At 46.8% G+C, this 27325-nt stretch overlaps 1 protein-coding gene across 12 annotated transcripts in view; it reads right to left on the bottom strand.

Annotated features, from left to right (window-relative positions):
• LOC135400305 (ensconsin-like) overlaps positions 1–27325 on the bottom strand; it is a 77302-nt gene that overhangs the window by 40708 nt on the left and 9269 nt on the right. For 3 of the 12 annotated variants that reach the window (XM_064632127.1, XM_064632128.1, XM_064632131.1), the window contains exon 1: positions 22093–22308. The exons of 5 other annotated variants lie outside the window; for them this stretch is intronic. In XM_064632127.1, the coding sequence (XP_064488197.1) occupies positions 22093–22141 (49 nt within the window). In that variant the 5' untranslated portion in view covers positions 22142–22308. Of the gene's footprint in view, positions 1–22092; positions 22311–27325 lie in introns of those variants that run through there. 4 more of the 12 variants (XM_064632124.1, XM_064632126.1, XM_064632130.1 and 1 more) reach the window with 2 other exon arrangements.

Raw genomic sequence — 27325 nt, 5'->3', positions numbered from 1 at the left:
GAACCGGTTCAACGCTTCCATTTTATATATCCCATAAAACTGCTTTTATCAGGAAATGAGTGGCTAGGAGCTTACTGCGGTTGTCTTTTGGCGAGAGAAAGGAGAAATGGATGAACACTTGCAAATAGCATCCACGCTGATGAACCGATGTAGACCTACTACTTTCTGTTCCCAAAATCTTGTTTTTTCACACGCACAGTGCAAGCAAGATACACGTAAAGAAAGCCCAATAAGATGGACAGCATTTTACGCAGACAGCGGCACTCGCCAGCACACTGCATTCGCAGCGTGAATCGATCTGAAACCGTGCTGAAGCATGTCGTAAATAAGTCTGCCAGCCTTGCATTGTCCGAGCTCACAGCAGTGTACCAGTTAATCCACAACACAAAGGCAATGTGTCTCGACACAACTGCACTAGCAGTAAGCAGAACTACATTTACTTTTCAAAGCACGACCAATCAAACGGGCACTGTTCTGTGTACGCTCCTTCTCCACTTCTCATGTTTCCGACCTGTTTAATTTTTACTGCTCACGTGTAAATGGAAATGTTGGGCGCTTTCTTAACCACATATTCATCCTATAGAGCTACACAACTGGCCTACTCCACTGCTGTGTCATTCGTCCGCGTGGCGCCTCCTCTCTGACGAGCAGACGCCACAGCGCGTGCTTGGGGCGCTAGCCGCGGCGCTCACAAGTTCAACTGCGCTTCAACGTGTTGAAAAAGACGCTGAAAGTATACTTACTATACGTCCTCGTTTGACTGCTAGGTGAAAATTTGCGAAATCCATGATATGTGTCCTCGTTCGGGGATTCAGAGGCACTTGAACTCATGTCCGAACCGTTTTGTTGAGAACTGGTTACTGCTATTATTTTTCCAGTTCGGGTTCAACAGTGTCATGAAAATTTCGGTTCGGGTTCGGCTCCGGCAAGAATAACGGTTTGGGTACGATTTTCGGTTCAGGTTCGGTTCGACACCCTGACTGTAACCAAAACTACAAGTAGAGGCATTCATTGTCTTAATTTCCACTATCTAAGTCACTTGCGGGAAGCGTTTGCAAGGTAGTACCCTGAGAACATGTGCTATACCACAGCAAAATGAAACTGCGTTAGTTTCATACTGCATATTTTATTGCATGTTTTGTCATTTTTGCAGCATATTTGCATGGCTATTTCGATTGTTTTTAGTGCATATAAATCCGCGGTCTGATTATTATCGTTAAGTGAAAGTACACGTGTACACGTTTTTGTGATCCTGCAGCAGTGGCAACAAATCACTTCAAAGTATAGCGTTCCTTGCATGGTTTCCGCTGTTTCCCATGTGTTCCGCTTACCCGTGCAATTTTGTTTTGCACAATTTACATTCAAACTCATGTTTATCACAACGGAAAAAATAAGTAACAGCCCAATCCTGAACGAGCGCGAAAGAAGGCCGTACGTGACCGCGACGTATGCATCGCCACAGACATGGGCCCACAGCTGGGGCGGGGAAACACCTTCGTGTAGAACGCGATATCGGATGCCGACGGCGATTGATTCATCCTGACCTACTCCGGAGCGCGAACTAACAGCCAAGGCAGACAATGCAAGGCCGGCTATTTATGGAGACCAAGGATACGTAAACAGATCGGCCCGATCTGTTGTGAAACTGCATGCGATCGAAACGACATGCCAAGGGGTACAACGGTCGTCTGCTAATGACATCGTCGATTCATTTCGTGAAGAATAACCCTTCGCAAAGTTTTGTCTGGGGAAGCGACAATGACCGCGCTTCTGCGCCAGCATACTGGTTCAAACAAGCAGCTGCCGCCAGAACGGTCCTCTGTTTCACATACAACGTACTTACATGACACCTTTCTTAATGACGTCACATTGCTTTGCTTCTTTTCTCTCATCTGCTACGCCCTAGCCTTACACACGTTCTTGGCACGCTTCCAAGTAATCCCAAACCAGCTGCGAGCAGACGACACGGAAGCTAATCTAACCATTCGAACGGACAACAATGGGCGTTTATGCTTATTCGCTCGGAGGTGTTCCGAGCCATGTATTCGCTGAGTCCGAGCGCCTCCGAGCGAATAAACGTAAACGTGGCCCCATATGTTTATCTCGCCATCATCTTCACCAGAATCTTCTGTCTCGCACACTCCATTGTTTCTCCAGACAGACCATTGCGAGCGACATCGTCTTCCACAGGTTGCGGCCAATACCACCTAGATAGAGAAAGCCTGCTCACTCGTCGATGTGACGTAACAATTAAGAGTCAGCCAATCAGGATCGTGTTTACAACGGCCGTAGCCAATCACGAACGTGCTGTCAGCGGCCGTAGCCATGGAGACGAACCACTGTCGTCTGCGAGTAATGACTGAACGACTCCGCGTACTAAATGGGAAAACTTTAAAATAAAGCATAAAACGGTCCCATATCTTTCTCAAGACTGATTTTCTGGAAAGCGTGTTGCACTTTTTGTCAACAGGTTCAAGTCTACAGGTTAAGTTAGGTGCAATCGTTTGCAAGTTCTGGAATTCGCAGAACGGCGAATCGCAGCAGTAGCAGACGAATTCTGATTTTATATGTCCACGCAGCGACGGAGGGAGAGGAGGCAATAAGCAGGCCTTCTGTATCTAGGTGGCGTTGTTGCAGCACCCTGCGTGTCCACGTACAGCCATTAGCAACCGGTAGCAACCCCCGCATTAAAACTGTCTTCCCGTTCAGGCAGCATGATGAAGAATCCAGACGGGAGCCTGGTATGCAAGGATATAACTCGCACCTCTGACCCATATTGTAGGCCATATGACCGTTACCTGATTATGTATGGCTTCTCACGCGAACGCGTTCCGCGTATGCATCTCACGCACTCCAATCGATTCCGCTTCGGAACTGGTTTTACAAAGGCTATTTTTATATACTTGGTCCTCTTTGTTCGACCAGTCTTTGGCTCCCCCCCCCAAAAAAAAAAAAAAAACATTTCGAGACTTGCATTTTGATGGTGCTTAAAATCAGGTTGAACCACCAAGGTATCCGACACCCTTTGGCTTTGATGGAGGCACCCGATCTTCATGCAAGTGTCACAGTTCATACGGGTAATAAAAATTTAACGTGGTCACCAAAACATTTGGTAGACCGGACTGGGGTCGGAGCTCTGGTCCGGGGCCAGTTCAAGTATCGAATGCCCATCTCACTAAACCCATCCTACACGCAGTGGCGGATCCAAAGAGGTGTGTGTGTGTGGGGGGGGGGGGGGGGGGGGCTAGGCCACATATTACTTTCCTCCTCTCCCCAATTACGCGCTTCGACAATGAACCCCCTCCCCGCAAAAAAAGCAAAAAAAAAGCGCGGGTCTGGATCCGCCCCTATCTACACGACAAGCCCTGAGTAATAGAGCGTTATTTGGCTGGTACACTATGGTACCCTGGAAGTACTGAATCTGAAGATTATTTAGCTTTCATTGCTATATTCACAACCACCGACGGTCCTAGACGAAACTCCGAAAATCGCTTATCATGTGGCATCGCATTGTATGCAAGAAACTTTAATGTTTGTAAATTATATACCCAGGAGGTGACATAACTATTAACTGTTAATCTGTGTACTTCAATTTGGTACTAACTGTACGTCTACAACTAGCACTAAGGGGCGTGACATTCAGGCGCCGCAAGGTCACGTACGGCGTGACGGCATACAGCGGCATACTCTCAATGCAGTGTGTGTCTTTCGATGACGCATCTGTTTCGAAGGCGGCGGCGCGTTAGCGTTCGTGACGACTCCTTCGAAAGCAGCCGGTCACATTGGGACTGTTTCCGCGCAAACGCTTTTCGATGTCGTTACTTTTTTTCGTTTTGTTTGCATGTCAGCGCCCCGAAGCAAGTGTGCGATGGCGTTGCAATTTCAAGATTGCCCGAGCAAATTTACACTGCTAGCGTATCTGTTACAATCATCGTTCTGGTCGAAACGACAGGCGTGGCACAGTACAACACCGACGTACAGAAGGCTTATACATATACTGTGTGTGTGCAGATCACGACCTACTAGATTATAACGACCACGTCATAGGCAACCCCCTCCCAGCGCCGCATTTGGAAGCTAGCGGTGGCGCTACTCATCGGCCCGGTCATTGCTTCCTCAATTTCTGCAATACTTTGTACTTCAGCTTACCTTAGTATTTTTGTACAAGCGGTGCATGTCCCACGGAAGACACTTCCTTCTAAAGTTGATTATCATCGCCATTCTACGCGTTTTCGTATGAGCTGTTGCTGTCGTCTGCTACGGTAGTCGTACGTCCGCTTCTGGATCGAAATTCAAATTTCCATTGTCCAATCACGATGCAGATCTCGCGAACGGGCTCCTCATAGGGGTTGCTGATTATGACATGGTCGTTATAATCTAGTACGTCGTAGTGCAGATAAACCTAAGTGGCATTTGCTCACTTAGCTTGTTCTCTACTTAACTGACGAACTTTCGGTGACACATTTATGTGTGCGAAAGCTACAGAAAAATCGTTGGAGCCATACCCAGCGCACAAAATAAACAGAGCGACGAAAACACGTGCTTCCGCGCATTAAAATGGGGCAACATGGCGGTCTCAGGTGAGTTGTGTGCAGATACCGCTAGGGGCACTACCGATGAACATCCATGTGGGATATCGTATAGGTCTCTGCTGGTTTCTGCACCCGTAGCTCCCCTTGCGGTACCTGCACACAACTCTCCTGAGGCCGCCAGGTTGCCCTATTCTAATGCACGGAAGCCGATGCCCCATCGTGCGCCACCGAAAGTTCGTAGGGTAAGTATAGACAACGAGTTACGGGTGCAAATGCCACTTAGGTTTATCTGCACACACCCTGTATTACCTGCAGGGGCAGATCTTGGGAGGGGGGGGGGGTCAGAATGTCCTGATCCCCCTTCAATTTCGGCCATAATCGACTGCATATAAACTGATCTGAGCCCGTGTTTCCAGCCTGCTGTCCTTGGCCGCCTCTCCCCGCAGAATAATCCTAGATCTGCCCATGGCCACGCAAATATATGGAGCCACGATGTCGTCTGCCGATGTTACGAATGGCTGCCCGTGCAGCTGAAACCAGACGACGGCACACGTTCTTCATTCATTCAGCGGTCACACCGGCTACAAGCGCGCGGTTGGGATGGAACGGAATCGAAAGGATTACGCCGCGTTCGAGTACCCTCATTTTGCATAGAACGTGCCGGCTGTCGGGCCACGGGAAGCGAGCCTCACTTCTGTCGTTCCGGTTGGCTGGAGGAAAATCTTTCGGAAAGGCTGCAGCACGAAACAAGCTCTCGTAATGCCGCTGAGACGACGCGACGCCACGCGACGCCTCCTCAATAAACGCACGTGTGAACCCAACTTTTCTGGAAGACACCTATCTAGAGGCGCCAGTTTCTTCAGACATTCTTGAGAAAGATGCAAAGGGCGTACTTCTTGGCCCATACTGCTGCCACTAGAGGATTACGATCCACTTTCCAACAGGAGTGCCCCTTTGCACTGTTTCAACGACTAACCGCCGCATCCAGCTGATAAGTTATCCACCTGCTGTACCTTACACGTCCCACACTTGCTCCCTAGCGACCTCAAGGGGTCATCCGTTCGGTGACAGCGTCGCTTAGCGCCAACGCTTCGGCGCTGCTCGCCTACCACGAAGTAATCGTCTTCTTTTCGCGAAAGAAGCGCGTGGGTTGCGACCTCGTCGCCCACAACGATTCGGAGGAACATATTGCTTCACCGACGAGTACATAGACGATCGAGATTTTCCCTACAGACAAGATACCGTTCCTTAACCGTGTCACACACCTGTGTCACGTTCAGACGACGGACTAGACCGTAGCCGGGCAACGCGTCATAACGTGCGCCAGGGAAGGCAAGGTACATAAGCATAATACAGTCAAACCCCTTTACAACGAAGCTCAGGGGACAGCAAAAAAAAATCGCAGTAAAGGTATTTTCGTTCAAAAGGATGTCCATTATTGGACCTATAGGCTCCAGCAGGACCGCAAAAAAAATTTGCTGTAGTGGTATTTTCGTTAAAAAGGTGTTCGCTATAAAGGAGTTTGACTGTACGTGCTGTCGGTACGCGGTCACTTCTCTGTAGAGGGCAAATGAATTGCAGGATACCCCTCCTTCGTCTTAGGATCCAAACCTTTCGGGTGCAGAATGGATGATCTGGTTTCGCTATGCCATCGCCGTCCGGTTACTGTAACCTGCCACTATGTCACGTGTCACGCATGTTATTACATTCACATTAAAATCTAGTCTTTACTGTAATTGCTCTCGTCGTCGTAAGTCTTGGGTAGGGCGCTATCTTGAGCTGTGTCCTCGTAACGCACTTCTTGTACACACTAGTGCCCCGTGATAACTGAAGTACGTGACATAATCTTGCACCGGAGTCGCTCAACGCTGCGTCATTTCAAGCGCGCAAAACTCCTTCAGACTTACTGGGTGTCACTCGCACTGCAGCCTGTATACGCAACGGAGGGGGTAAGGAATTCTGGATGGGAAACCAACAAAAGAATCTGCTTAAAGCCGCCCTCGGTATAAGTAGATGCTTAATGGAGAAAATGGAAAATTGTGGGAAAAGGGATGAGAAGGCAATAAAAATAATAGTATAATAATAATAAAAAGTCACATTTCATACTTCCGTGAGAATGCATACTGCAATAAAACGAACGAGAATTCTTCCCAAGGCAGAGCCTCAATGTGTGCACTTTAATCCTCCGGAATGTTGCGTTCTTTCTTTCTTCATTCGCTCGTTTATTTCTGACCGTGTTTCAGACAGACTGCAGTAAAATGTTTAAGTACGTGGCTTTGCGTCTTCCTCGGCTGCACACGTTTTCGAACCAGCCGGAAGTAAAAATTAAGGGGGCAGCTCACTGGCTTTGGACGGACACAAAACGCGCCCATACGCGTTTCAAATATACCCAGATGTTAATACGTAACAGATTTTTGCTCGTTTATTTATTTGAAGGAAGTTACAAGCATGTTATTAGAACAACGAGAAACTGACTCAATTTAAGATTTTAGGGCCATTCAATGGCAAACGTGATGTGATAAGTTATATATACCTCAGACACAAACGTCATCTGATCAGTTATATATCACCTATATTCTACCTCATTTTCTTTCGCCTGTTTCATGTGTGTCCCCACGATTGGATCATTTTGTTGAAACTAGATCCCATCAATGGACGTACGTCTCAGTACTTATTTTCCTTCTTCCCATGCGCAGTCGTTGAATGGAATGGCCTTCCCCAGTCTCTGGTCACGATCACAGATCATGTCACATTCAAACGCTCACTATCCATGTACATCGGTGTCTAATATGCATACCATAGCTGCGTATGCACGTTTAATTGTTTATAAACACACAAAAACAATATTTTTCATATGTTCCTGTTTCATGTTCTTGTTTATTTGGTCAATGTTACTATGTTTCCTATGTTATGATATGTTGCCATTTTATCGTTTTTGATCCCCCTCATGTAACGCCCTTGAGGAATGTACATAAATAAATATCATTTTATAGAGCCTATGAACTTCCAAGTGATGCTTCCGCTCCAGAAATTCAAGTATAGAAGTTCTCCTGTAGAGGGTCTCGCCTTCGCAAAAGAATAATAAGAAACATTCGCGTCTTACACAGTTACACTCCAAGGTCATCACAGGACTATCCGAACTGTATGACAAAGCCATTGGGAGCTCCGAATAAATTTGCGTGATTACAGTCGTCCGTGTCGCTCTCCGCGAAGGTCTTCGCCCGCCATCGCATACTGGAGAAGTACGTCATAAGCAATAACAATGCACCTTCTGGAATCCCACAGCTCGCATGAATAGCAACACGGAAGACTGCGCAGGGAACCATTACTCCCTCCTTCGTTACTGTTCCTTTATCGAGCATTTTTGAACAACCATCGTTAAGGGATGAACGAAGGCGGGATTTCTTTCCGGTGAGAAAGTCCAGCTATTTGGAATAACAAAGCCACGAGGGCACAACGAGACCTCAATCAACACGTTGAAAAAAAAAAAAAAAATCATACATATAATAAACAGTTGACGGGCTCGCCAATCATTAGCATCGAAAGCTCCATAGGAGCGGTCAGAGGCATATCTCGTTCTTTGAGAAACCTTTTTTAACGGATAAGAAAATGAACATTCTGGTACGAACATGGAACCCCTCCATACAGATAACATGCGCCAGAACGGTATTCGTATACCTGATCTGATTGATTGATTGATTATGTGTTTAATGGCACAAAGGCAACAAAGGCCATAGAGTGCCAAAACCATGGTGAGTGTGTCGGAGATGATTATGGGAAAGATGATGTGAGAGAGTGTGTGGTAGTTAAAACCCATCTACAGGTATGAGGTATGAGCGATACCTGATCTGTAAGAGCGCGAGAGGGCTTTTTGGTTCTACCACGGCCCTCTAGGAAACCCTTCCCCTCCTTTGTAGAGATGACGCTGACGTCACGTGACGTAGAGAGTCCTCCGAAAGTAGCGCCGCACCGCGACGGATGAAGTTTCAGTGGGGAACGAGGCTTCGCGGCTTGCTCGCTCGCTCGCTACGTCGGTAATGGTACGCAATAACGGACCTTGGAGCGTCCAACACCACCGAGATAGAGAAAGCCTGCGTACTGCCTCCGTTCCCTCTTTCAATTGAGGGTCAGAATTCGTCTGCTACTGCGATTCACCGCTCTGCGAATTCAAGAACCCGCAAATGATTGCAGCTCACCTGGAACCTGCAAACCTAAATATTTAGACAAAGATTGCGAGACGCTTTCCAGAAAATCAGTTTTGAGAAAAATTCAGACCGTTCTGCGCTTTATTTCCCAAGTTTTCCCATCTAGTACGCGGGGACGTTCAATCACAACTCGCAGACGGCGACGGTGGTTCTTCTCCATTGCCGCGACCGCTGAAAGCACGTTCGTGATTGGCTACATCCGTTGAAAACACGATCCTGATTGGCTGATTGTTACGTCACGTCGACGAGCGCGCAGGCTTTCCCCGTCTAGGTCAGTGTTTCCCAAACTTTTGGCGGTGACGGACCCCCGGAAGCGATGAGAACCAATTCACGGACCCCCCCCCCCCCCCACGCACACACACACCATCACAGCCAGTGCATAACCAGCAACCTCTTCAGCTGCTGCGTGCTTTCGATACAGCTTCAGAAACGATTCCGGGCTGGTTTCTTCCTCTTGTTTGTATATGTATGACGCGGACAAACGTGCACTGCAGGACTTTTCTATCAGAAATTAGAAGCTAGCCGTTGAAGCATGCTTGTAGCAATTTTGGAAGTTCTGGGTGTTTGGAAATCGGGCAGCATGTACGAGCGCGTGTTTGTGGGGACGAAAATCCTCACTGAAATGTGAGAGACGGTCGCGGACCCCCAGGGGTCCGCGGACCACACGTTGGGAAACACTGGTCTAGGTGGTGTTGGAGCGCCACGCTTGGAGATCGAGCCGGGGCTCCAAGGTCACGCAGATGCTTTTGCGAATTTACAAAGACAATAAGAGATATGGCGCAGCGAAAATATTTTGACAAATGAAACTGTTTGACCAATCCCACATGTCAGTACTTCCTCGCAGTCTGTATTATAGCAGGAGCGGAGGAAAACAACAGTACAAAACAACAGTATAATAACTGTTCCATTATTCTGTCTAGCAAGACACCGGATAAGGACGTTTGTTCTACTGTCAAGAGAAACGTATTGCACATTCCCTCCCCAGCTGTTCCGTAGAGGTTGTCTTCGTTTACGCGAAAGCACTTCGGTGATACGTTCATTCCGGGCATCCGTTTATACGAGTGCAAAGACCAGTTCACAGACCAGTTTGCGGATAAACTGATCAGTAAAAATTAAAGCTGCGTCCGTGCCAGGTTCCGTTTCGGGCGAATTTTGATTTTCAGATATAGCATTCACCGGTCGCGTACCATACGTGCCTATCAGCGAAAAAAAAAAAAAAAATCAGTGTCTACTATAGCCACTTTCCTGTTCTTTTCTGTATTTTAAAGAAGCAGACCATCCGGAACTCGAATTTATCGGGCGATTGGAAACAATGTGAAATGTTCGCTCATCCAGCACTTCCGCTTTTTTGGCTCGATTGATTGCTTTTTTCTGTTGTACCGAAGTAGTACATACGTTATGGTACAGATTCGATGGGTTACAAATGCGCACCCTGTTAAAAAAAAGAAAAAGAAAAAAAAAAGAAGCTCTTCGGGTACACGTTATTCGCTACAAATACCATTTTGCTTTGTGCTATACTACAGTCAAACTCCTTTACAACGAAACTCAGGGGACAGCCAAAAAAAAATTGCAGTAAAGGTATTTTCGTTAAAAAGGATGTCCATTATTGGACCTATAGGGCTCCAGCGGGACCGCAAAAAAAATTTGCTGTAGCGGTATTTTCGTTAAAGAGGTGTTCGCTATAATGGAGTTTGACTGTATATAGTTTACTGTTACAATGAACACTATCAGCACCACCGAAGTAATACATGCTCAAGCGAAGCAGAGAGAGAGGAACACACCATAAATAAAGTAACCGGGATCATTTAGAAATACGGGCCCCAATGCAACGACGAAACCAGATATAGCGTTCCGAGTTTTCCAAATTTTCATTTCGGAAAATTCGGAGGGTGTTTATCGGAGTTTTCAACTTTTCAGAAATTCGGAGTTTCTCGGAGGATTGCGGAGCAGCCATCGCAGAGACAATGCGAGGAAAGATGCGCAAAAGTGACTGCGACCACACGATGTAATGCACGGATGTTTTAATACCCGGAGCTATTGAAGTACAAACGAGCGTATTTACACAAATTGTAAATGGTGCCCAGATTCAAAATGAGTAGCAGCTATGACGAACGCAGAACCGTTCTGTGCCAAGCTAGCCCAGTACCCGGGGTCAAGTACAGTCACTAGAGCCGAGGATACATAGAACAGATGGGACAAGTGCCTCTAGTATATCCTCCTTTTGGGCCATTCGTGGGTCCAGTGACCCTGACCCTGAGACATTAAGAAGGCTACCACTTCTGACCTTTTCTTTCTTTTTAGTTGTGAATCAGTCTGAAGTCGAAAACTAGATGTGGAAGAAGGAAACCGCCCCGCGTTGGAAAAATCAGAGTTTATCGGATAAATCCGATGGTTTGCAAAAAAAGAAAAAGAAAACATCGGAGGGAGTTTATCGGAGTCTATCGGATAAATCCGAAAAGTCGGAAGCCTAGTCATATAACCCACGTTCCGTTACTTAAAACAGGCGGAATGCCCTTTCGTATAACATTTACTTCTGACACAGTGAAACTTTTTGTAATCCGACATACCCGTTACACACCCATTGTTACACCAAGTGGGCGCCTTCTCACGTGCCCCCCTCCCCGTGCAGTGCATCAGAAAAAAAACAAAGAAGAAGAAGAAGAACAGAGGATGCGGAGGTTATCCGTGTATTCACACGAGCGACATTCTCCGCAGAAGCGGAAGACGCGAAAAACGTCATAACTTTCTGAGCACGAGCGCCCAACTTTCAGTGTTCACGTACACTAGTAACCGTGGGGAATATCCTGCAACGCAGTCACAAGATATTCTGAAGCAGACGACAAGAAAGGCGCTGACGGTGTCGTCTGCGAAGTGTCGTCTGCTAAGTGCGCAGTACGCCACTCCCGATATTCCGCTCCGTATAAATGCTCATATGACACGGGACGGAACTTTGTCTCTGTAAGCACTGTTTTTGCTTTTTCTTCCACTAGAATCTTCCGTGAAGATGTCGCTCGTGTGAATACACAGTATATAGGTTCTTCCCGTCCTCCTCCCACCCAAATGCACAGCACTATTCCCGTTGAACACAGCTTACCGCGCGAGTGAGCACGAGACGTGTGGGCTCCACGAAGACGATCTTCCCACCTGGCTCCGAGAAGACTCCTCCCTCAGACATGCCGTACCCGAACGCTCTTTCAAACGACGGTGCGGAACCGACACCAACGTTTAAAAAAAACCGCTGTCGAGTTGCCCTTACTACGTGCAGAATCACTATTGTAAAATATTTCGATCAAATTCGTTTATAACTGAATTTTATGGCAAGCGCTTCCGCTGGGATGACGTAACTGTCGGGTGACGTCACGCTTCCGGTGCCCGCCCCGTCACGCATCGAAGTCACCGATTCCACACGAGACTCTCGTGGTTTACGTTTTATCGTACCCGAAACATTAATCGCGGAGTTAAGTAAGTATAGAGTTGAGGAAGTTACATTTATTTCACCATTACCCATGACTGTTTCGCAAAGTAATATACAGGGTGTTACCCTATAAAAGTCTACCCGTGCCGCCATGCCGTATTCGCCAATTACTCAATGTAGGTGGCACATTGTGCGATCTTTATACAAAGCTCATAAGGACATTTAATCTTGGTAAATTTCAAAATGATTGAGTGCCGCAGCACGAAGTTATAACTCAAAACGTGCAATTCCCGTAGTCAAAACAAACAAGATGGCGGCGTTGAGAAGAGCACTTGACATGCTGCTCCCCACACGACAACGTGTCGCATATCCTGCCAGCCGGATGGAACTGCAGTTTTCATTTCGCTTTCGTGTAACTGTCGTATTTTGCTTAGAAGTAAGCAACGTGAGGAACGAGAAATGCCGACGCATACTCAGCAAAAGACACCCAAAAGGGATGTCGTCTGCTAACTGAGAGGCGCCATCTTGGCTGTTTTGATTACGGGAACCTCACGTTTTGCGCTATAACTTTGCGTTACGGTGCTTAATCACATCGATATTTACCATGATGGAATGTCCTTATGGGTTTTATACGTAGGCAACACATTGTACCGCCTGCATTGAGTAATTGGCGAGCACGGCATGCCGGCGCGGGTAGACTTTTATAGGGACCCTGTACTACGTTACTCATTACTTTTTCATGCTTAGTACAAACGTCATAACTTTCATCAAGTTATGATATCACTTTGGCATTACGTTCCCCAGAATTCCCCAACAGTCCTGTGTGGTGTTTGAGGAGAGTACTATAAATATGCTTGGTTTAGCCCCTAGTAACCAGTGATATGTCATTCTCTTCTGTGTCCCAGCCTCACAACATCAATTTCCATCGTGTTCAACAGGCGCCGCTTGCGTCGCCCCGTCGTATGAATGTGTGAGTGAGTGATGGGTGTGGTTTGTCCCTTCAGATGACGCAACCTTGGAAGTCATTGGAGGGGCAAGTTATAGCTTAGCTCAATTGGTAGAGCGCAGGACTGGCAATCCAGAAAATGTGGGTTCGAGTCCTACAGCTGGCTAACCTTTTCAGTGACTTCCTTCTTTCATTGTTCTTAGTCAGCTGAGGCTTGTGTGTTTGTCCTTCTCTCCCGTGTTCCAGCCTCAGAGCATCAATTTCCATCACTACGCGTTACTGGACCAAGATGTAACCTGATTACATACTTACCCCTCCACAAAACGTAATGCATTACCGGTAATGTATTATGTAATTTTTAATCGTAATGCATCCTCCCATAAAGGCCCTCTAGCGGTAGGCCTAGCCGTTACCCCGTTCCAGTTTTACTTTGCAGTACGCTATGCCATTTGGGACCCGACGTCTTTCACAAATTCGAAAACTAAATATATAGGGCGTCGTTTTCAACCTATGATTCGAGATGAAATCCCGTGACACTAATGCGGTCGGTCTTAATGGATGGAATTAATGATTCCGGTACACGTCGTACCAGGCCACGCCCACAATGGGTATATACAAAAAAAAAAAAAAAAAAAAAAAAAACGCAGGAGTACTTCGTGTACCGGTTCGGTTTGGCAACGTGCACCGTTTGCAGAACCTATTGTGAAGTCTACATGCGTTACAGAAGGGGAGGCTTTGCAATAGTGAGGTCAGGCTGGCACAGTGGCGTAACTGGGAATTTCTACGAAAGTTTGACGGCAATACTCGTGAACTCTGGTCAGGTCATTCTATGTCAGCGCCGCGAAGCAACTGCAGCTATGAGGGCTGCACAGACACCGACAGATGGAGAGAGGAAGGAGGAGACGGGAGGTGGGGGTTAGTGTGCGATCAGGGAAGTATCAGCCCAAAATCCGTCTCGAAAGCCCGAAGGAAACCTCAGAGAGCGCCAGATGGTGTTAGATTTCGAAAACACCACCTAATCTTTGGCATAATCTTAGAAGATGCCAGCAACAAACCTACAGTCACGGCCCCTCGATCGTAAAGCCTCGTTATAACGAAGTCAACGGGACCGAAAAAGAAGCGGCAGTTCGATACAAGCGGAGGTCCCAGAAAAAACAGTGACAGTAGCCTTGGAAGCGGAGGGAAACAACACCGCTGGAGTCCCTAAAAAGTATTGGAGCAAGGAAAGAAATATTGGTGAATGCGCACCTTGGCAGCCTTTTCCAATTAAGACAACAACAACAAAAAAAAAGTTTGAGCCCGGCTTGCCGTACGTTTGTCGGTTTGTCGCAGTAAGCGGAATGTGCTGTCAGCACAATTCGAATAATCCGTTTCGAAACACGCGCATTCCGATTGGGACTGCTTCAAACTTGGAATGCAGCGGTTTCGTTCTGACGAGAGTTTACTGCATGCTGCATCCACTGGTCCCACGGCCAAACGTAGCATCGCAGTCTCACTGTGAAGTGGGAACGCATTATTAGCCCACCACGCAAGCACCCAAATTTCGCACGGTCTGGAAGGAAAAGCCGGTATAACTACCCGTAAGATGCAGCCCCGCAAATAACTGGTCGAGAAAGCGGAACTAGCGCGCCAAAACGTGGCCTCTCTCTCTACATAATGCGTGAGATTCCCCCGTCCACTTTGAAACTGACCGGCCACTCGAGCACCAGTTTGTGGGCAATGATAACAGCCTGCGCATCACGAGATTTCCGCCGAAGGAATACGATTACGGTGCACGATATAGCCGCCTTTATTGCTCCTCGTAAACGAAGGAAGGGGAATACAAAACGACTGGCGTTCAAGGCGCGATCTTTCAGGTATAGCAGTTAAAGGTACTGTAAAGCAGTAGACAAGCATGATATGTCCGTGATGTGACTAGAGACTTCGTTGCTTCTAAATACCATATGCGGAACCATACGACCGACAACTCGCTATAAATATTTTTAATTTGCCATGAAAGCTGCGGCGTAGCGGCGTAGTGGAGCGGTGCGACGCCTGGTGTCAAACAACCCCCTGTACAGCAGGCAACTATGACATCGGAACTTCTTTATTTTAGTAACCATATTATTAGTTTTCCTGTTTACCTATGCATTCTGAAACCCCTGTTAACAGTTTAACCTGTTAACCCCCTGTTTTTGCGAAGTAACCCAGTGCTGGCCGCTGTTCGATGGGGGCTCTCCCTACTTCTCTGCTGCGCCTGCGCGCTCCTTTCGTTCGCGGCCTCTTTCGAACGAACAAACTCTCTCTGTGAACCTCTGTGAACAAACAAGTCCCGACGCTGTCTGGCTTCTTGGACGTCTGACACATTTTTTTCAACGGCTCAGCATTTCATTTCAGTTCGCTTATCCGTTTATCCTCAGATGTGGATCGTTGTGTGGATTGCAGGGGCGGATTTTATGGTGGATTGTTATGTCGGGCCCAGTGTTATACGCATGCAATGTGGTTGCCGCCGTATGTGTCAGAAGTACGGATTCATTTCGAATACCAAGTACAGTGTTGCCCGTAATCTTTAATTGTAATTTTCTAATTAACTGCACCGTCGATTGGAATGAAACTTGCACAGTTTTCGTCCTGGTGGCTTGGACTATCGAATAGCCACACTAAATGACATTTGATCGGTGCTGCTTTACAGTACCTTTAATAACCTTCCGTCTCGATATAAGCTTTCCATTGCAGCTTGCAGCGACTTGCTGGAATTGTAATTATAGAGGCGCAACAATATTCTAATTTTGAAAGGTCGATATCTGGAACAGAATATCGATAAATATCGACACTTAACCGACAATCGCGGAAACCAAACCTGGATTTAATCGATATTTATCCACATTCGCGAGAACAATAGAGAGTTCCCAAGCAGCAAAATGCACTGAAAGTCGAGTGCAATAGGGGTGGACGGGTAGATAAAAGGCCTTGAACAGATTCATGAAACTACAGAACATTGATAAGACACATACCGTCCACCACTAATGCACTCGACTTCCAGTACATTGCGCTGCTTGGGTTCTAGTCAGCTCCCATCACGGACGTAGTTCCGAAGGCGTCCAGATAACTTCTCCGAAAACGTGATTCATTTTAAATAGATCAGCATCAAGATGTTGATCTTTGATTTGATTAGCTTCCTTTATGGTATATCGTTCTCCCCAGAGCGCTTCCTATCTATAAAAATTCCCTAACGTCGATATTTATCTATATTTTTAAAACATCGATAATATCGGAACAACGCTATCTGTAGGTCCTATAGGACGCGACTATTCTTCTAACTACGTTGGGTACCGCTTCTATAACCCTTTTTTGAGAAAACTGACAGCACACCCATGTTTCCATTTTTTTAAACTTTTAAATTCAATAATGTTCAATGTTCACATTGTCACAGTATGGGAAGTCGGAGCAAAAAAAGCTGCCGGTAGCAGCTTCGGACTCTTTGCTCATTTTGCGGCAGCCGAAAGGAAAAATGTTTGCACTATAACCGACACGTCACCTCATGCATAAAGACGCACAAGAAGTTCTGAAAAACAAAACTGAAGAGCCAGGGAAGTGTAGATAACTTTGGGTTACCTAGTTAGTTTTAACCTATATTTGAAACTTGTATTTAAAAGTACGATCGATCTCGGGCTCTCTTCGACAAATAACTTGGGAGCTTTACAGCAAGGCTCCCCAATGAAACTGGGGGGTCGTCACTCCGCATGTGCAGGACCCAATCCGCGTTTGGGGGCCAAAACTGAACTGTTTTTCGCAGCCATTTGCGTTGTTTTCACTACGGAGTTTGTACATTTCGCGTTACAACTCCGCACTATACGACGTTCAATCACTTTGGACTCAACCATGATTGAACCATCTTGAGAGCTTTAACTGAAGAGAACAAAATGCTCCAGCTGTGCTGTTGCGTAACTGCCGTGTGTGTGGTTCAAGGCATGCCATCTTGTCGGATATGTAAACACGAGTATATTTCCTCGAGTGACCTAGCTGTCTTTCAATGCGAAGCAAAATGTACGGTAAATAAGTATAGTTCGCGTTATTCGCAACACATTTGCCAAATGCCTGCTGGGTATATCCTTACAGCAGCGTGCCAGCATCTCATCGGGCCCAACTTTTTAAATGAACAACACGAAACTCGCAGTAACGCGGCTGTATAATTTGGCGTTTCTATATGGCGTTATAATCGCACGCTCTTTCGAAATGGGTGGAGTGCTCTAGAAACAAGGAGCGCAACGGCGTCGAACTCCTCGTGCTAAACGAAATAACGAACGCTGCGTCCTAGATGAAGCCGCCGGTGAGAAAATGATTTAAAGATAGACTAAATAAATACCAAAGTGGCGTCACTCCAAGAAGAAGAAAAAAAAAAGAAAGAAGAAGAGTAATATTAGTCCTTTTAGGGACTAAATTCACTGCACCACAAAAATTAATCCCTTTAGGGAATAAATGCATGGGACTAAATGAATGTCACAGAGTGGAGACTGCATTCTACGCTCCGTTCTACAAGTCCCAAGTACATAATTCGTGCGCATAAATGAATATACTTTGAATTAAACCGCCCACCGTGATATGTCGAGTGATAGAAGATCTTGCGACGTGCATATAGGGCACAATTCTGCAAGAAATAACCCCTAACTATTTCTTCCTGGCGTGTGGATGGAAAATTGCTAAGTTAGCTAAGTTATGTGGCCTCTTTACATCAAATTCACGAAGAACACACATTTACGTATAGACTGTTGCATTCAAGAGACCATTGGCGGAGGTCAGGGACTATGTGCAATCCCCTCCGTCCAGAGGTGGGGAGTAATGCATTACAAAGTAATGCATTACCGGTAATGCATTACTTTTGAGTAATGAGTAATGGTAATGAATTACATTTTGCCAGCAAGTAATGAGTAATGGTAATGCATTACATTTCGACTGAGTAATGCAGGGTGGCATTACTCATTACTTTTGTCGAATGTTCATTGCGCCACGTGAAGATTGGGAACATCCAGTTTTTTTTTCAACCCGCCTTTAACAATGAGCACAGGGCAACAAGGAAAGAGAAAGGCGCAGCCTGGGGAATTCTGCAAGAGTTCAACAGTCGGCGGTGTGTGTCACAAATGTCTACATGATGATATCACCGATTTTCTCCTGTGTGCATTTGGAGTAAACGATAATCAATGAAAGAGAAACATAGCCTCTATGAGGGTAACACGTAACAATTGCTGTGGTGATTCGCTGTTTTGGTATGGTACCGTGTTAGTTTTTCTTGTGCTGCTCAGAGGTAGTTTTCCTCCCAGGACAGAGCTGTAGGCTGGGCTTCACCCGCCGGCTCCATAATGCCAGAAAAGTCATCATCTGCAATAAATCTTATCTATAGTTTTTGCCTATCGGACTCGCTTCTGCGGGGATTTAGTGGCACGGATTTGGGGATACTCGGGTGGCTATTGCCTACAGCAAAAAAAGAAAGGAAAAAAACTTATGCATAGCATCTTTGAGGCTTATACCCTAAAACGTAAATGTAATGCCAAAGTAATGACATTACTTCGTTAAAGTAATGGCATTACTAATGCATTACTAACATCCAAAAAGTAATGAGTAATGTAATGCATTAGTTTTTTATACAAGTAATGAGTAATGGTAATGCATTACAAAATAAAAGTAATTTCCCCACCTCTGCCTCCGTCCCATCAGTATCGGTCATCCTGCTTATGCATCACTTTGAAGTCCTCAACTCCCCTCTCGCACTTTCCTTCTTTTTTTCTTTTTTTTTTTTTTTTTGTTATAGTCGTGACGATGCCCACTTGAGTGCGGCCAACAACAGCAAGCTACCTCGACACTCCCCCTGGGGAGTAATTCCGGATTAGGAGACTGAAATGTGGGGCAATTGCAGCCCGTTTTACTTTTTTCTTTCTTACAGTGGATGATCTCACATCGTATACGCACGAAAAACAGCAAAACGCCCCAAAATCCCCTAAATGCTGGACCTCATTATAACAATGTCACGTACATTACGGGAATTTGGCTGCGCCTCTCGCAATACCTCCCGGAACCGTTAACGTTACTGTGAAACGGATCGACGGGCACACCTTTACTACCGCGGTATTTACGCGGTACACGTTCCTATAGCCTTTCAAGTCGCGCAGTGAGAGTCGCGTGCTACCATTGAAAGTTTCCCAGCCATCACAGCGCGGTGAATTTAGAGTCTATAGTCGAGGGAACCCCTCCAGAGCTCGTCTAGTCGCCGACAATTGCTCTATTATGATTTCGTTCCGCTGCTGATTTGCTGTATTACTCTCCATGAGCCGCAGAGTGGCCTACGTTTAGAACAGCGATTTTTAGCAGGTCGTGAGCATTCTACGAACGAGAAAGGAAGCTGTCAAATTGACAAGAATAAGAAGATCAGCAACGCTACGCCATGCAGCTATACTTGGAAGGAATCCAGTGATTTATCCAGACGCCCCCCCCCCCCCCCCCAATCTGGAGGAGACCCCCTAAAATTTTGTGAGATTGCACAATATTTCGTCAAAAGCATGTAAATATACACCCGCTTTGTTGCGGAGCTGTACGATAATACCGATAGGGTACGACCTACTAAAACTCTCTAACGTGGCTCGCGTCTAACCGTATCAACCGGAACCAATCAGCGGACAAGATTCTAAGTCACACACGACTGCGATTGGCTCCGACAGGCACGATAACCTTACCAACGGCGCGCTAAAACTGCCTCACATCTAGCGGTGCGGGAGGGCGCCGTACCGTGCGGGTGCGGATTATATATATCCGCGCTCACTCGAAATCGTATCCATTACAGCGCCGTCGTGCAGCTAAACGGTAACACACACACACCTAAACTGGATGTCGTTTCGCAATGGCCGTAAAACTTTAACGTCGACACGCGCCCGGCTTCGTTGCCCAAGGCGAGAGGATGACTTTCACAATACGCCGTAAAAAAATGAATCGCTCGGGGTAGTCGTTTACCCTTGAACGCGACAATTGCTGACGGCCTCCAAAAGGACGTCATTTCTGGCATGGTCACGCGTTTCAGGCGTTTCACAATGGCCACATTGTGCGATTCAATAGACCAAATGCTTACTTAGATTGTAAGCGTAAGTCAACGTGGAAGTGGTCCCCTTCCGAAGCCGCCTGACTTAGGCCAGCGCAGTTCCGACTGACCAAAACAGTTGTTTTTAATTTATTTATTTTTCAAAACTCTTCTCAGAAAATAGCAAAGAACTGTATCGTCTGACTCGTCTGGAATCCCCCAGCCACAAACTTACGTTTTCCAATTTGAATGAAAACTTTCCATAGGCTAAGCATATGGACCTTCGGAACGGGACTACTTCCATGATGACCAAACAACAACTTTATTTAAGTGATGATGCGTGTAGACGAGTGAGGTAGTTCTGTTAGACGCAAAGCGGTAGGTACTCGTGAATCAAGGTTGTGAGCTACGTCAAGTAAGCGCTGTGATATAGCCTCTCTCTTAAATTCTGCGTTTACACCGCGAAGCAGCCGTGGCTATGAGCAGTGAACAGGAGAACGGGAGAAAACTGAGAGAAGACAGCAGGAAGGAGTGGGGGACAGAGAGGATTGGTACGCGCCCTGGGCAGACTTCAGAGGGAACAACACCGACATCAGTCCGAAACTTTTGCCGGAAACCCCAGGGAAACCATGAGACAGCACAGCTGGTAGTTGGACTCGAAGCCACTATCTCCAATTCAGAGGATGAACTTCGATATCCTTAAAGGGAGACTTCGCAAGGATTCGAAAAAAATTAGATGACCATCATACCAAACACGAACCACCCCCTCGATACCGAACGCAATATTCGCATTCGTTTTGCGCGATAATTAATTCGTAAATGATGACAATAGCAAACCGAAACCGTAAGTACGAAGAGCAGGAAACAGAGCTCCGTACTACGGCGGTTCGTCCGGAGGAGGATTCCGTGACGTCACCCAGCATTGTCGTCTGCTTCCAAGCCTGCATTCTTTCTCCCTTGTCGGATGCCGGTATTGGTTTTTTGCAGTAGCTTCCAGAAGGGGCTCACCTCACTTTAGTCGGTCAGAGGTTAGGTCAGTTTGGGTTTCACAGATTGGTGGTGTGTGGGGGTGGGGGGGGGGGCAGGCACGCACTAGGCGGTGCGGGCATGAGACTGTGCCGCCGGTTAGGTCAGAAGGTTCTCAGTAAAGAGGGGTCCCCTTCTGGAAGCTACTGCGAAAAAACTCTCCTTCGGATGGATGCCGGGTGATGTCAGCAGTGTGTTGCTCTCAGCGCCCTCTCGCTTCACAGAGGCGAAGCGCTCGCTTCGTAATAATTCTTTTGAGTAATATCTGCGCAGTTTTGGACAGATACATTTTGTACACACGTTACTGCCATCCCAAAGATTACGGATGTACCGCAACTTTTGTGGTGATTTTGTTGCGGAGTCCCACTTTAACGACGGTATACTCCGTCCATTCGCTGGTATGACAGTACGCTTACACTCATTTCTTATTTGATCACAGAAAGCGCTAAACGGTATGCGGAAGTAAGAAACGCGCGTGCATCGATAATCGAGGTTGTTCTTCGAATGCCGCGACTGCTGTTTCCAATTACGTATATGGTTAAAGCGCGACACGGATAATATTTCTTCATATAACCGTGTCACCGGAAGTCGTCAAAGAAGCCCCCGATTCCAAGCAAGAATCAATGCGTTTGTCGGGATCCTTTCACCTCACGCACTCTACGCTGAAGTTACGCACGGCCGCCCACACGAAGGCTCGCGTAACCACCAGCCGAAATAATCACCGATAACACAACGCCGGGTGTTACAGAAATCGACGTAACCTACTCAGGTTGCGTATATATATCGCACCTTTCGAGGAGGAACAAATCGCGTAATCTCACTCTACCTTTTTTCTCGGATACACAACGAACACCTGCGTGCGTGCTTGTCACTAATATCCCGCATACGTGCGAAGGAGCACCATAGGAGTGCACACACAAGCCTACCTTCGAAGCTCACCACGCCCGAGTTGGCGTTGTAGTAGTACAACCGCATCCTGCGTGCTGTGGTCTCGTCGAGGGTGCGACACCGTATAAACACCTCACTGGAAACACAACACACACATACGCACGCCGACGCTGACGACGGTTTACTGAACGGAGGTATTTCGCATATCCGGCAACAACAACAACGCAACGGGGGCACAACGTGCCGACTGGTCCGCAGTCGAGGCGGGTACTGAGAGAGGTCGCATCGCATACACACACACAAGTCACAAGTATGGCGATGGGAGCGCCGTACGCCAAGGAGTAATTATGCTATACTTGTTCGAGCGAGAGCAGCGGCCAGGGAATAGAGAAGGAACGGTGCGCGTGAGGGGAGGACTGGATTATTTATGACTAAAACATCCTTCGATTTGCACTGTCAATTCAGTGGAAATATTTTTTTGCAGAGGTCGTCGCAGGTTCTTCGGATGTCGAACGATCAACGCTGAGTGTCAATGCACGCGCACAGAAAAGAAGCTTAAAGAAAAAAAAAGGGGGAATGCTGTAACATGTTTTTTTTTTTTTTTTGTCACCGCGCAATTTGTTTTAAAATAATATTCAAACGGTTAGGAGCACAAGCTTTCGAATCTGTACTTCACCTGGTGATCATCAAATAACCTGATGGTCTGCACTTCATCAACCCTGAGGAGGTGCAAGTTCCTGCACGGGAGCTCGTCATTAAAACTATGGATGCTCCTACTCGTTTAAATTTTAGTCTGACCACCTTCTTTGTGGACTTGACGCCGTTTTTCTATTTAGTCTATCAACCTATTTAATTCAATTCGCGTCCATCTATTTGTAATTGAATAATAAATCCGGCGCTTATCGCTGTTGTAACATCGCCACCGATTCGAAGCATATCGTATCCCAGTCACCTATCGCACCTCCATGCGGATCTGATATCACTGCAGGCTCCTCAGCAAGCCCAACGAGATAAGGGAGGGAATTGAGTACACAACCGCCTTGGCGAGGCGCCAAGCTTTGATGCCAGTATGCGACCCTCTCCTTTTCCTCTCGCATTCCTTCTGTCAAGGCAAAAACGAACGAAGAGTGAACCAAAGGGCCAATGAAACGCGAGTGCGCAACGCAAGTTGGGTTGAAGCGGCCGTGGGACATGTGCGCTCGAGCCAGTGCAACTTTTTCTGCACGAAAGCAGTCGGCTGAATTCGCTCTAAAGCAGCATCTCCTAGACAGCAGAAAGGCCAGTTCCCACATATAGCGCTTTGCTACATAGCACTAGAAAATTGCGCTATATTTTCCTCTTCGCATTGCTACGAACCGCTATAAAACCGCTCTTGTCGAAGTAGAGCCCCGGTCAACTTTTCTAGCGCTATATTGAGCGGTGAGTCTGCGTTAACCAATCATGAGATTCTTTCAGCCGTGACGTCGCGAAAGCTGGGGTTTGTTTTGCTTCCGATCACTCGAAGCAGCAAGACGGGAAGACGACGACGACGACGCGAAAATGGCCCCAAGTTTCATCTGCCAATGCATTGGTGTTGGTTATAAGTCTGGTATCGCGATCACAGCATCGAAAGTGTCATCCCCCTTGATGCTGCGGATACCCGACGCCGACAGTAAGCAATCACGGTAGCACCGGTGCATCACGTCGCAAAAAGATATCCCGTGACCCCAGCAGGATAGCGCTATGTGCTCGGTTGTATGTGAGAACGGCAAACGGAAAAACAGCGTTAGGTTTCGAGCGCTATTTTCTAGCCCTATAGAGGGATGCGCTATATGTGGGAACTTGCCTGAAGGCCTGCGCTCCACGTGACACAGCGTCGCACACGAAAGCCTGCTGTGGATGCTGCTATGACGTCAATGAAAGAGCAAATAAGAGAAAAGCTCGAAGCAGCTCGCAAAGCTCACGGTGCCCTCCGTGAGTTGGACAGTGCGTAGGCCTTCTACTATCTAGGAGGTGTTCCGGTTCCGGAGCCGGTTCCTTACCAGACAGCGCCAAGAACGGGTGCTGACAAACGACGTTCCAAATTCCGCTATCTTTCGGCCTCAATGATTTCCCTGGTGCACTCTAAGAAAAAAAGGAGTACTTGTACTCCTTTTGGGGACTAAATGCATTGCCACAAAAAATAGTCCGTTTCGGGAGTAAATGTACGGGAGTAAATGAATGTCACAGAGTGGAGACGGCATTTCAGGCGCTGTTGTAAGAGTGCCAGGTACATAATTGGTGTGCATGCATGAAACTACTTTGAAGCAAACCGTCAACAGTGATATATCGAGTGATATAAACTCTTGCGCCATACTAGGGCACAATTTGCGAAGAAAGATGCGCTAACTGTTTCTTACTCTGTGTGGCTGAAAAGTTGCTACGTTGTCTGAGTTATACAGCTTTATGTCGTTCAGATTGACAAAGGCCACATATTTACGTAGACTGTTGCATTCAAGAGACCATTCTCGAAGTTTAGTGACAATCTGCAGTCCTGGGGAGTAAACGTCGGGACTAAATGTCGGGTTAGGGGACTAAAATGGGGAGTAATTGCAGACTAGGGGAGTAGAAGCTGCAATTACTCCCCGTTTTACTCCTTTTTTTCTTAGAGTGTGGTCGTATTCGTACATCTCGCTATCGCACTGTTTGGTTATGTTACTATCATAGTAAATTGGTTGGCGGCATTACGGAACTAATAAATGCCACGGAATTTCGAAGCGCACGCGCGTAAGGCGCTCACCGCATTTGTCCGTAATGTCCGCCATTTGCAAACGAGGCAAGGTGAGGTCAACATGGGGCCATCCAGGGTGGCTTCAAATATGGCTTCCAGTTTATCTCTCTATTGACCTCTCTATCTCGTTGAGCAAGTCATGCAGCGCAGGTGAGGCCACGTGATAACGAGAACCAACAGAAATGGCCAGAGCGCTCGCTCGACAGAGTGCTGCTGTTCAAGCGTGTGTCTGTCCATTTTTTTCACCGAATACACTGGCCTACAATACAATCAGCCCCTTAAATTCTGGTTGACTAGAACGAAACCAATCTCGCTTTCAGGAGAGCGAAGAGAAACTAAAAGTTACGTCACTAGGCAATTCGGTTTCTTTTTTCCGGCTGACACACAGTGTGTGTGTGGTCGTATAGCTTCGTCTTTCATTTCACCTAGAAATGTACGCTCCGGGGCAGTATGTCCATCGATTAACCAGCGAGACAGTCGTCTGACTCGTTCGGGAGCCGCCAAAGTACGGGGCACTAATGAGTGTATTTCCGTAACGTCGTCGTTGCAGTAATTCCAATTGCAGAAGTTCCCGATGGCGGGGACAGGAATTTTCTCAATGTTGTTTCCCGTAAGAATACATCTCGTGCGGAAGTACACGGCAATAGCCAGCTGACATGGGAGTCACTCCCACACCCTACAGAATACCAACACCTCTCTACAAAATTTCTGACAATTTCACAGACAAAAATTATCGAAAAAATTCCTGCGGAGCGACACAGCAACGTGCGCACGGGAGTGTTTCTTTGGTGTGTTTTGGCAACCGTCCGTCTATGCCCAGTTGCTAACAGAAGAAATGCAAGTTCATCAGAGTGGCATTAGTTGTATCTACTGATACTGATATAATGCATCGCAACTTCTCAGATAACGAAGCCGCCAGCAGCCGCGAAGCGACTTCTTGGGTGTGGACGCGCGCATACGGTTGTCCCAAGAGTAAATAATACGCTAATGTAGGTCTCTCCCGTATTGAATAAAATGCTACTCTACTAACACGCGTGTTTTTAAATCAAATTACCGTTTAACTCGGATAATATTGCCTACATCACAAATTAACGGGCACGAAATAACATGTAGGAAACAAGTATCGATCTAGTAACAGCTACTAAGCAAAACTTTCTGGCTAGTAACGGCAGCATTTACTGCTTCCCACAACTCTTAGCTAGTACTCAGCTAGTGAACAACTAGTAACGCACTTCGTGGGTAGTAACTGCAGTCGTTACTACCTTTTTACTAGCCATTTTTCTAAGAGTGTAGACCTTGCCGCGTTACTCTTAATCGACTAAAATCAACCAGTCTCAATGGGCTCTTTAGCCTCGTTCCCAGCGACGACACAACAGGGGTGGACTGCCAAAATCGCGCTTCCCATTGGGATGAATGCAGGTAGAAGCCGTCTTTAATGAGCATGACTGACGATAACGTAACATTCCATATAACTAGTCATCCGGTAAACATCTGACTAGCGTATCCACGTTCGAAAGGTCAAGGAAAAAGAAGATTGCTTGCTTCCGCGTGCGATATGCACAGTTGGAGCAGTGAAAGACGGCATGATTTGTCATTTTGGCTGCGGCCCATTGCAACACAAGCTTGTGTTCTTGCAAGAAGACAATAGGGAGCTTTATAACGGCGTACCCAAAAAGCTTTGGGATTAAAGAGAAATACGGACTGGCTATACTACGCAAAACATTGGGCTCCGTGCATGCGCAGTAACGAGCGCTCGTGCCTTGGGGGCCTCAGAGCGACTGGGTATATCCTATTCTAGAACTGCCTAAAGATAGCAGCTGACCTGTATATATGGCGCAAGGAATATGTCTTCCATCTGCACGTACACCCTTTAAAGTCCACTCTTTCCGCAATCCCGTAAGAGGATGAGTGAGAACGTCACTCTGTGACGCAGAAGCAGGAAAATGCGAGCTCACGGCTGCTGGCTACGTTGCTGCTACGTCACGCCAGGGCTCCTTACGTCACGAAAGCAGACCGGACTGCGCCTCCAGGGCAAAAAAAAAAAAACACTTAGATGCAGAAGGCCCGTTTAATGCCTCCTCTCACTCCGTCGCACGTAGACATGTAAAGTCAGGACGAAGCATGCATGGCATAGTTCTCCGCGCATGGGTCCACAAAAGAAACAATATGCGCCTCACCTTGGGGTGTTACCCCCTAATTTGGGAGGGAGACCAATGGGATCGCTCAACGGGCAATAGGGGAGAGAGGGAACCGGGGAGATGCGCAGACCTACTCGCATTAACGTATTAAATCTCCACTGAATTGTTCAGTCTGATCTTGATAACGTACTAACATGGTGCCACACCTGGGGCATGGAGCTCAACATTAACGAATGTAAACACATGAGAATAACACGAACCCGCGGATACTGCCAGCCATACACTCTTGATAACACTACGCTCGATTCGGTTATTTCCTACAAATACCTAGGAGTTTTTATCTCATCAGACTTGTCTTGGAAAACACATATTGAGTATATCATC

This window comes from Ornithodoros turicata, chromosome 7 (genome assembly GCF_037126465.1).
Source record: "Ornithodoros turicata isolate Travis chromosome 7, ASM3712646v1, whole genome shotgun sequence".
Lineage (NCBI taxonomy): Eukaryota > Metazoa > Arthropoda > Arachnida > Ixodida > Argasidae > Ornithodoros > Ornithodoros turicata.
The sequence above is the reverse complement of the archived record's forward strand: the minus strand, read 5'-3'. Positions and strand labels throughout refer to the sequence as shown.